This window comes from Moschus berezovskii, chromosome X, assembly GCF_049115385.1.
Source record: "Moschus berezovskii isolate FMDL1 chromosome X, NW_MosBer_1.0, whole genome shotgun sequence".
In the NCBI taxonomy this organism is placed as follows: Eukaryota; Metazoa; Chordata; class Mammalia; order Artiodactyla; family Moschidae; genus Moschus; species Moschus berezovskii.
The window spans coordinates 7,034,245-7,047,104 of NC_142488.1; the positions used below are offsets into that span (position 1 = coordinate 7,034,245).

At 43.0% G+C, this 12,860-nt stretch overlaps 1 protein-coding gene across 1 annotated transcript in view; it reads right to left on the bottom strand.

Moving 5' to 3' along the window:
* Positions 1-12,860, bottom strand: part of LOC148773215 (anosmin-1-like) — a 228,181-nt gene that overhangs the window by 67,702 nt on the left and 147,619 nt on the right. The window contains exon 4 of the mRNA XM_088833792.1: positions 6,751-6,973. Within this exon, the coding sequence (XP_088689918.1) occupies positions 6,751-6,973 (223 nt within the window). The remainder of the gene's footprint in view (positions 1-6,750; positions 6,974-12,860) is intronic.

The window sequence follows — 12,860 nt, forward strand, 5'->3', positions numbered from 1 at the left end:
CGTGGGCTTCCCTGGTGGCTCAGCTGGTAAAGAATCTGTCTGTAATGCGGGAGACCTGGTTTTGATCCCTGGGTTGGGAAGATCCCCTGGAGAAGGGAAAGACTACCCACTGCAGTATTCTGGCCTGGAGAATTCCATGGACTGTATAGTCCATGGGGGTCACAAAGAGTCAGACGTGACTGAGCGACTTTCACTTCACACAATACTTGTGTTTTTCTGACTCACTTCCCACTCTGTATAACAAGCGTTATACATCACTACATCACTACAAATGAAATAATTTTGTTCCTCTTTATCTCTGAGCAATATTTCATTGCATATAGGTGCCACGGGCTTCCCAGGTGGCTCACTGGTGAAGAATCTGCCCACCAATGCAGGATACGTGGATTTGATCCCTGGGTTGGGAACATCCCCTGGAGAAGGAAATGGCAACCCACTGCAGTATTCTTGCCCGGAGAATCCCATGGACGGAGGAGCCTGGTGGGCAGCAGTCTGTGGGGTCACAAAAGAGCTGGACACGATGTAGTGACTAAAACAACAACATATATGGGCCACGCCTTTATCCCTTCATCTACTGATGGACAGTCAGGTCGCTTCCGTGTCCCGCTTATTGTAAACAGCGCTGCCGTGAATACTGAGGAGCATGTGTCATTTTCAATTATGGTTTTCTCAAGGTATATGCCCAGCAGTGGGACTGCTGGATCATATCAATGCATGTATGCAGAGTCTAGAAAAAAATGGTACAGAGGAACCTATTTGCAGGGAGGGAAAAGCCACTCGGACATAGAGAAAGAACTCATGGACATTGTGTGGGAAGGGGAGCATGGCATGACCAGAGAGAGTACCACTGAATACACATGACATATACACATGACAGAGACACACGACATATACACTGACATATACACATGACATATACATTGACAGACATATACACTGACATATACACATGACATATACACTGACATATACACATGGCATACACACTGACATATACACATGACATATATACACACGGCATATACACTGACATATGCACATGGCATGCTGCTGCTGCTGCTGCTAAGTCACTTCAGTCGTGTCCGACTCTGTGTGACCCCATAGATGGAATACCACCAGGCTCCCCCGTCCCTGGGATTCTCCAGGCAAGAACACTGGAGTGGGTTGCCATTTCCTTCTCCAATGTGTGAAAGTGAAAAGTGAAAGTGAAGTTGCTCAGTTGTGTCCGACCCTTAGCGACCCCATGGACTGCAGGCTACCAGGCTCCTCCGTCCATGGGACTGACATATACACACGACATATACACTGACATATACATATGACATATATACACACGGCATATACACTGACATATACATATGACATATATACACACGGCATATACACTGACATATACACACGGCATATACATTGACATATACACATGGCATATACACTGACATATACACATGACATATATACACACGGCATATACACTGACATATGCACACGGCATATACACTGACATATGCACATGGCATATACACTGACATATACACATGACATATATACACATGGCATATACACTGACATATGTACATGACATATATACGCACTGCATATACACATGACATATATACACACGGCATATACACTGACATATGCACACGGCATATACACTGACATATACACACGGCATATACACTGACATATACACATGACATATATACACATGGCATATACACTGACATATGCACACGACATATATACGCACGGCATATACACACGACATATGTACACACGGCATATACACACGAGATATATATGCATGGCATATACACATGACATATATACGCACGGCATATACACTGACATGTACAGACGGCATATACACTGACATATACACATGACATATATACGCACGGCATATACACTGACATATGCACACGGCATATACACTGACATATGCACATGGCATATACACTGACATATACACATGACATATATACACATGGCATATACACTGACATATGCACATGACATATATACGCACTGCATATACACATGACATATATACACACGGCATATACACTGACATATGCACACGGCATATACACTGACATATACACACGGCATATACACTGACATATGCACATGACATATATACGCACTGCATATACACATGACATATATACACACGGCATATACACTGACATATGCACACGGCATATACACTGACATATACACACGGCATATACACTGACATATACACATGACATATATACACATGGCATATACACTGACATATACACACGGCATATACACTGACATGTACACACGACATATATACGCACAGCATATACACATGACATATATACACATGGCATATACACTGACATATACACACGACATATATACGCACGGCATATACACACGACATATGTACACACGACATATACACACGAGATATATATGCATGGCATATACACATGACATATATACGCACGGCATATACACTGACATGTACAGACGGCATATACACTGACATATACACATGACATATATACGCACGGCATATACACTGACATATGCACACGGCATATACACTGACATATACACACGGCATATACACTGACATATACACATGACATATGTACACACGGCATATACACATGACATATATACTCATGGCATATACACTGACATGTACATACAACATATATATGCACAGCATATACACACGACATATATACGCACAGCATATACACATGACATATATACACACAGCATATACACTACATATATACACACGGCATATACACTGACATATACACACGACATATATATGCATGGCATATACACACGGCATATATACACACGGCATATATACACACGGCATATACACATGACATATACACACACGGCATATACACTGACATATACACAAACAGCATATACACTGACATATACACTGATATATGCACACAACATATACACTAACATATACACACGGCATATACACTGACATATACACTGACATGTACACTCGCCCATGTGTAACACAGAGAGTGGGAAGTTGCTGTACAGTGCAGGGAACTCAGCTCGGTGCTCTGTGATGACCTGGAAGGGTGGGAAGTTTAAGAAGGAGGTTGTATGTGTACAGATATACGCTTCAGAGAGAAGGGAAAATATCTCTACGTGTACTTAGATTTTTTTTTTCCCCAAAATAATCCTTATGCTCATTATGCCAAAAATCACTGCCAAGTCAACAGAGCCTGTTTATTGTCTTGGTGGTTAGCTCCCTGTGAATGCCCTCTCTCCACAAACGTCCAAGTCCAGAGTTACTGGTAGCAGAGAGGTGACTTGGGCCCTGGAAAAAATGCATCATGTGAAGGTCAAAGTGCAAGCGTCCTGGGACTTCCCTGGTGGTTCCATTGGTGGAGAATCCGCCTTGCAATCAGCGCAGGGGGTTGCAGGTTCAATCTCTGGTCGGGAAACCAGGATCACCTGCATCCAGTGGATGAACTAATAACCGCATATGTTTGACAAGTACTGAGCCCAGGTGCCTCAACGAGAGAGGCCCAGGTCCCACAAACGATACAGAGCCCCCCCAAGCTCTGAAGACCACATGCCACAGCAAGGGAGAACCCACACACTACAATAAAGAGCCTGGGCACTGCAACTAACGATCTTGTGACTAAAGCGGGACACACCCATAAATAAATAAATAATCGCAGGTATCTTTTAATCATTAACCATTTATGCTGGCCCTCTCTGGATTATTCCCCTTATTCTCGGTGAACCAGGCGTACTTGAAATTCACAGTGACTCTTCACTGCTTTTACACAAAAAGCATAATTTTCAGCGCCTCTCTTAACCACCTTATTTTAAAACAAAAAGGTTTTGCAAATGGGTTTTCAACAATCATTCTAATAGCATCCTATTTTTATGGCAAATGCAAATAGTGAAATAGCAAGTGATCTATAATAACAGAAAAGGTTTCCTAAGAGTCGACGGTTAAAAACTTAAGTGGCGTGAGATTTGGTGGAAGTCATTCTTTGTGGTTTATAATAAAAAGCGTGGAAATAAGAAAACCCAGATCCATTAAAGAAATGTCAGTCTGTTAAGAAAGGGAACACAGCAATTATTTTGAATTTGAGACAGTAACTGTGCCAGGTTTCCAAGGATCTTAGGGCGAGAAAAATGGCAAATGGGGTGGATTGCACAGACTTCAGATAAGAATGTTTCCAACAGGAAGCTGGAGGAATGTCGTGCAGCTGTGTGACTTCTGGGACACCTGAGCTGTTGTAAGTGTAACAATGGACTTCTGAAAATGTAAGTAAGGACTTGGGAAAACGCTCAGCAAGCACTGACTTCAAAATCAGCAGTGCAACAGTATCTACTGGATGTGTAAGAGTCAAAGCGAGAAAGCCAGAGAGATTTCTCTTTCTGCTTGTAATGAATAATGCTGAGTGATTCTATTTTTCTCTTCAAATCACACTCCAAAAAGTAACCAAATGCTCCGTCTCTCACAGCATCCTTTGACGGCATCCAAAACTGGTACATAACACAATAGCATCGGTTTGGCATGAAACAAGTTGGGCACATTTGCACACTCAGTCAGTAACACTTAGCATACAGGAGTCAAGTGCCCTAGAAACTGCCTATAGAAGGCAAACTGTTACGTCAGCTAAATTGTTTGACAAGCCTCATCCTGGCTGTCTGGAAGAGCTTAGCATCTAGGATCTCAAGTGAAAGTCGCTCAGTCATGTCTGACTCTTTGTGACCCCATGGACTATGCAGTCCTTGGAATTCTCCAGGCCAGAATACTGGAGTGGATTGCCTTTCCTTTCTCCCTGGGACCTTCCCGACCCAGGGATCGAACCCAGGTCTGTTGCATTGCAGGTGGATTCTTTACCAGCTGAGCCATCAGGGAAGCCCAGGATCTCAAGATATTATTCAAAATACTGAAAGTCCCTGCAAACATCCTTCTTTTTTTTATTTTTTCTAACTTTAAACTTTTTATCTTGTATTGGGGTATAGGTCAATTAACACTGCTGTCATAGATTCATGTGGACAGCAAAGGGACTCAGACATACATATGCATGCATCCTTTCTCCCTCAAACTCCCCTCTCATCCAGGCAGCCACATGACATTGAGCAGAGTTCCCTGTGCTGGACAGCAGGTCCCTGCTGGTTCTCCATGTTAAACACAGCAGTGTGTCCATGTCCATCCCAGACTCCCTGACTATCCCTTCCCCCATCCTTCCCCACTAGCAACCGTAAGTTCGTTCTCTAAGTCTGTGAGTCTGTTTCTGTTTAGTAAATTCATCTGTATCATTTTTAGATTCCACATATAAGGAATGTCATAGGACATTTCTAAGTCTGACTTACTTCCGTCAGCATGACACTCTCTAGCAAACACACCTCTGTTCTTGGATAACGCAAACCGAAAAACCGCAATACCCATGCAAGCATTACGGCTTTTCTAAGGGTGCCACCCCTAGCCTATTTTCCAAAGATTTAAACACATTTACTCCTAGGAAGGCAGTATAGCCTCAGTGGCTTACTCAAGTTGGAGAAAAACACACCATAAAGTCCCTGAATTGATGATGGCCTTCCTACATGTTCAATTTCGGCAGGATTCATAGAACATAGCCATTATTTTTTAAAGACTTTTTTTTTATGTGGACCATTTTGAAAGTAATCATTGAATTTGTTACACCATTGCTTCTGCTTTCTGTTTTGGCTTTTTTCTCCACGAGTGGAATGTTAGCTCCTAGACCAGGGATCAAACCTGCACGCCCTCCATTGGAAGGCAAAGTCTTGACCACTGGATAGCCAGGGAAGTCCTGATAATAACTTTAAATGGAGTATAATGACTTTTATTATAATTATTTTATTATATTTCTATATATATAAACATAATAAAAATCATTATAATAATTTATATAAAATATGTTTTATTATATTTTTATTATATATTTCATTATTTTATTATATTTATAAATATATAAATATTTACTATATGTATAATATAATGCTTATTATTATATTTTAATGTATATCCATTCAATTTAAATATATTTTATTATATTTATTATATTAAATATAATATATTTTATTATATTTATATTTATGATATAATGCTTATATTCTATTTTAATATATATTTATTATGTTAAATATACTTTATTAAATTAGATATAATATATTTTATATTAAATATACATTTTAAATATATATTTGATTATATTAAAATATAATATATTTTATTATATTAAGTATAATACATTTTATATATTTGATATATTAAAATATAATATATTTTACTATATTAAAATACAATATATTTATTCTATTAAATTTAATAGAATAAATATTTTATGTTTTAATGTATAAAATATATTTAAATGTATTATAGTTAATAAAATGTATTGTATTCTAATATAATCAAATGTATTGCGCTTTATATTATTATATTATCATCATACTGAGTAGTTTCATCTTGAGTCTCGAGGTTGCACACGGAAGCCAGTGTTGCAAATCACCCGTCCTTCAGTAAACTCTCGGATGAGCATTCACACGGACGATGCCCTGCACGCCTGAGTCCGCACGTTTTCAGACGTTTGTGTGCCACAGGGTATTTCTTCCTGCAGCTCTGTGTTTCCTGGCCATCGTCGCGTCTTTGAGGACACCCTCTCCCACATGCATACACAAGCCGCTGCGAGGCTGGAGGCCCCTTCGCCCCCACTCTGCCCTGCTCCTCACCTTTGTACAGAGTCTTGGGCACCTGGCAGGTGTGCCCGCAGCCGTTGGAACAGCACTTCTTAACCCCGGAGCACTCGTCGTCCGCGTCGCAGCTTTCCACGCAGGCGGCGGCAAACCCGCTGGCCTTCTCTGGGGAGGGGCAGTCTCCCTGCTTCACCGACAGGATGTACTTGAGGAACTCACAGCTGGTCACGCACTCGTAATTCTTCTTGGGGAACAGAGACTGCAAGAGAACAGAAATTCTTAAAGACTCCTGGGGTCTGATGTCCACGACATCAGAGAGGCAGGTCAAAATTCTGAAGCAACTTCAATGTCCTTCAACAGATGGATAGATAAAGCGGATGTGGTACATATGCACAATGGAATATTATGCTGCCACTAAAAAGAATGAAGTCATGTCATCGACACCAACATGGATGGACCTGGACATTGTCATACTGGGTGGAGTGAGTCAGGCAGAGATGCAGAATCATTGTATGATGCCCTTTATGTGAAGAATCTAAAAAGAAATGATACAAATGAACTTATGTACAAAACAGAAAATAGATGCAGAGACTTAGACATGAACTTATGGTTGCTGGGTAGGGGGAAGGATGGGGGGAAGGGATAGTCAGGGAGTCTGGGATGGACATGGACACACTGCTGTGTTTAACAGGGAGAACCAGCAAGGACCTGCTGGACAGCACAGGGAACTCTGCTCAATCCTCTGTAATGACCTTATGGTCACCAGCATGAAGGATGGGGGAAGGGATAGTCAGGGAGTCTGGGATGGACATGGACACACTGCTGTATTTAACATGGAGAACCAGCAAGGACCTGCTGGACAGCACAGGGAACTCTGCTCAATGTCATGTGGCAGCCTGGATGGGAGGGGCGTTTGAAGTAGAATGGATACATGCGTATGTTTGACTGAGTCCCTTTGCTGTCCAACTTGAAATTATCACAACATTGTTAATGGACTATACCACAATAGAAACAAAAAGATTAATAAAATCTTAAAAGAAAGTATGGTTACTCCTTTTACAAAAGTGATAATCATCTCATAAAGTATCTTTTGTGTAAACTCCTATTTTCATATACAAAGTATATTTTAGAATTTAAAAAGCGATCTCAAGTCCTTTCCGGAAAGAGTGGAATGTACACAAATTTCATCATGAATACTGTCAAAATGGAAAAAGTGGAGGGATGTGTGTATTTGTGTCTGCATGTGGGTAGGGAAGGAAAAAAAAAAAATCTTGCTCCATCAGATTTTTCCTTGAATTGTTTACAAAATAAATGTACTTGCTTTCTTTCCCTCTCAGTCACGTCTGACTCTTTGCAGACCCCATGAACTGCAGCCCACCAGGCTCCTCTGTCCATGGAATTCTCCAGGTCAGAATACTGGAGTGGGTTGCCATTCCCTTCTCCAGGGGATCTTCCCGACCCAGGGATCGAACCCAGGTCTGCTGCACTGCAGGCAGATTCTTTACTGTCTGAGCCACCAGGGAAACCTCAAAGAAATGACATGCTGATTTTCTAAAGAAGTATGAGCCATGAACGGAGAAGGCAATGGCAAGCCACTCCAGTACTCTTGCCTAGAGAATCCCATGGATGGAGGAGCCTGGTAGGCTGCAGTCCGTGCGGTCGCTACGAGTCAGACATGACTGAGTGACTTCACTTTCACACATTGGAGAAGGAAAAGGCAACCCACTCCAGTGTTCTTGCCTGGAGAATCCCAGGGACGGGGGAGCCTGGTGGGCTGCCGTCTATGGGGTCGCACAGAGTCGGACACAATTGAAGTGACTTAGCAGCAGCAGCAGCATGAGCCAGGAACTGCAACTTTATATTACGCGCAACAGATACACAGCAATGACACACACATCCACAGATGATTGTTAATACATTCTGAGTTCCGACACTGTAAATTTAAAGTGCAATTTTAATGTACACGTCATCAGTACTGTAACAAATACCAGGGGAAAATTTCACACTCTTTAATACAATAAGTGGAAAACTGGGAGCAATAGGTAGAAAACGTACAGTCCCAAGGTTTGAATTCAACTGTTCAGTTCAGTTCAATTCAACTGTAGACGTCAATAATATTGATTGTTAATGATCACATATAAAGAGTTGGACACGACTTAGCGACTAAACAGCAACAGCAATCATATATAAAATTTTAAAATGATATGAACTGACTGGATTAAAACCACGTCTCAACTCAAGAACTATCCAGGTAAGACAGAAAAAAGGCCACGTTTTCAATATTTAAGTAGCATAACTCTGTAGCTAATTAAAAAAAAAAGAAACTTTGTAAAACATTTAAAGCATTATCAGTTCTTAAGGCTCTTCTCTCTTAATTTCACAGCTCACTCTTCTCTTACTTTCGAGACCTGTTTTACTTCATTGGCTTTTGAAAAAGTTCTAAATTCCAGTCCAAATCTGAAGAATCCAGGAAGCGTGCAAAAGGATCGGGAACTATTGTGGAGTGTTGGCCAACTTTCCTCTTTCAGCAAAACGTATACATTACATGGGCTGAAAGAAAGCGCTGAAGTTACCCAGATCGCTGGCCCCTGCAACACAGGCTGAGCTTTGCGAGTGGAAATGGTTTTATTCAAGCTGGCAAGTGTTCACTGCTGGCTAAGTCAGCAATCACAAGGAGTGAAGTGTGTATTATGGTGAAATCAAATCAACAGCGTGCAAACTTGTTCACGTATGAAAACGAGGTGTCACTTGGAATCAGAAAACAAAGGAAGGACTCTCTGTGCACGTGACTCTAATCACCCACCTGCCAACCGTCACGCCCTCGAACTGGCACAGAAACACAGAGATGTTGTCAGCTCCTGTTTACTCGCCAAGCTAACAGGTCAAAGTTAAGAACAAACAGTGGTGGAGACAGATCTGGAACATTTGTTCCCATTGAGAAGGATAGCAGAAGGATCATGAAGGGGAAGCGTTAGTCGCTCAATCCCGACCGACTCTTCGCGACTCCATGGACTGGAGCCCACCAGGCTCCTCTGTCCATGGCGATTCTCCAGGCAAGAATCCTGGAGTGGGTTGTCATTTCCTTCCCCATGGACTGGAGCCCACCAGGCTCCTCTGTCCATGGCGATTCTCCAGGCAAGAATCCTGGAGTGGGTTGTCATTTCCTTCCCCATGGACTGGAGCCCACCAGGCTCCTCTGTCCATGGCGATTCTCCAGGCAAGAATCCTGGAGTGGGTTGTCATTTCCTTCCCCATGGACTGGAGCCCACCAGGCTCCTCTGTCCATGGCGATTCTCCAGGCAAGAATCCTGGAGTGAGTTGCCATGCCCTGCTCCAGGGGATCTTCCCGACCCAGGGATTGAACCTGCATCTCTAAAATCTTCTGCATCGGCAGGCGGGTTCTTTGCCATCTGAGGCACTACGGAAGCCCTAATACAGGGGGGACAGCAGAACTATTTGCTAATTAGTGAGTTAAGTCGCCACAGTTATAATATGAACTATTGTTCCATCAATTGCTTCACAGTGCAGTCACTGTGTGAAACCCTTAACAGCATTCTTTTTAAAAAAATAAAATAAAATGAAAACAGCGTTTTGAGCGTGTCATCTAAATTCAAGTTTATGGTCTTCCCAGTCTTTTTATTTAATTCTCTTTGATTAATCTCTGTTTGTAGTCGCTCAGTCATGTCTGACTCTTTAAAACCCCGTGGACTGTAGCCAGCCAAGGCTCCTCTGTCCGTGGGATTCTCCAGGCAGGAATACAGGAGTGGGTTGTCGTTCCCTTCTCCAAATGACCATAATTTGTACCCTAATTTGGAGCTTCCAGTGGATGTGAGGGTTGTTTCATACAATTAAATACATCTCCTTTTCGTGAGGGTTTCACAAACGTGATTTTGCGGGAGGGTGATTATTTTTGAGGTCCACGGAAAGGAGTTGGGAAAGTTCCTGTCTGCGCTGCAGTTTTCTAGACTGGTCCCTGAGCTTGTCATGTTGCAGACGAGATGATGAGGATTAAGAGAGACTGTGCCCACAGACAACCAGGCAAGGCTGTGCAGAGCAGGTCACACCAGCTACTCAACAGGACTGGACCCACGGACGTCTCTTTTGTTTCCCCACTGCTACAGATGTCCTGTTTAACATGTCCAGATTCTTCTGTTATTCTGACCAAAATGCTACAGAGGCCAGAGCAAGAGTTGCTTCCCCCAATGATATGACCACCCACAAGTCTCCAACGTGCCCCCCTGAGACCTCTAAGGAGGGAACTGGGCCCCCTTGGAACTTCTAAGAAACCATCTGTAGTCTCTGAACTTACATGAAGACCGTCTCACAAATCCGTGGATTTAGTCATCTTTCAGAGGCGTTCTACTTAACAGTTCCCCTGTTTACACGCACTGAAGGCAAATTTTGACGTTTTCTGTCAATTATCTTGGATAATCCTCTGGGACCCAGTTGAAAAATATTATTGGTCTGAATGCAAATGAGAGAACATTTGGCATCTGTACAAGACGTCACTCCCCATGTCTTTCATCATCGCTTAGTAAGAACTTACGAGTTCAGTGGTATAAGGACAAAAATGCTTACAGGTGACAGAAAATGATGCCAGAGTAAGAAAACCTGTCAATGTTAGTCGCTCAGTCATGTCCAACTCTTTGCGACCCAGCAGACTGTAGCCAGGCTCCTCTGTCCGTGGGATTCTCCAGGCAAGAATACTGCAGTGGGTTGCCGTTCCCTTCTCCAGGGGATCTTCCCCACCCAGGGAGCAAACCCAGGTCTCCTGCATGGCAGCCGGATTCTTTATCAGCTGAGCCACCAGGGAAGCCCAACAGATACAAAGAAGGGCTCAGAAAAGCAGTGTACTCAGGGAAAATGCCGTTGGATGCACTGGATGAAGGGGAAAATACTTCTATTTTAATCAATACTCTTTAGAATATTAATCACTTCTTATAAATCTCTGCTACATCTCCATCTCTTAACTCAAAACTAAAGTTGTGTTTTCAGGACCCCACCTGCACGACAAGCTAAGATCAGCTTTCTTGTGGCTGATGGTAAAGAAACACTAACAACAGCAGCTGATCATTCTTGGATGCTTTTCAAAAAGACACCGTTACCTTCATTTTGGCGTAAAATGCAAGGTGCTGGTGTAGTCACTAAGCTTTGTCTGACTCTTTGCGACCCCATGGGCTGTAGCCCGCCAGGCTCCTCTGCCTGCGGGATTCTCCAGGCAAGAATACTGGAGTGGGTTGCCATTACCATACATTAAAATAATTAGTGTGGAAATCATGGGACGATGAACACAAACACATCAAATTCAGTAAAATAAGGAAATGGGCAAGCAATCACCTAAATAGGAGGTCTCAGTTTCTCCCTGACTCCCTTGTAGCTCAAATGGTAAGGACTGTTGGGGTGCAGGAGACCAGGGCTCGATCCCTGGGTCGGGAAGTTCCTCTGGAGAAGCAAATGGCACCCCACTCCAGTATTCTTGCCTGGAGAATCCCACGGATGGAGGAGCCAGGCAGGCTACAGAAAGTGGGGTTGCAAAGAGTTAGACATGACAGAGTAACTGACACACACCTGCACACAGTTTCTCCGTAGAAAACTCTGCATTTGGTATTTAGCCAAGTTCACCAGAATTGCACATGAGCCAGATCTTAAGTACACAGCCTTTGCAGAGAGCAAGGGGCCAAAGGGTTCTCTCCTTGCTCCAGCCAACACACACACACACACACACACAGGCAGCTTCAGCGTGGGCCCCCTGAAATGAATTCTCCACTGTCACCACCGCCATCTCTCCACATCCTCACCAATGATGAGCTGACGGACCTGCCACGGCGGGTCAACCTCTGACAACTGCTGAGGGTCTCCCAGGCCCTCACCCCCCACTTATATGCCTCCCCAGGGCCCACAAGCAGGATTATTTTCACTTGGCAGATGAGACGCTCAGGTAGGATGCAGTTTACCCCAAATCACACACCAAGCTTTATCTCAGGGGTACTCCGTATGTCAGGGTGGAATTAGAAGATGACAAAGGCAGCGGCTCTAAACGTGCTTCCCTGCTACGGTCATCTGGGGGTTTCCAACACTCCGGAAATACCAAGGACAAGGGCAGAGAGGGAAAATGCACATATATACGCACACGTAAATATGTGTGT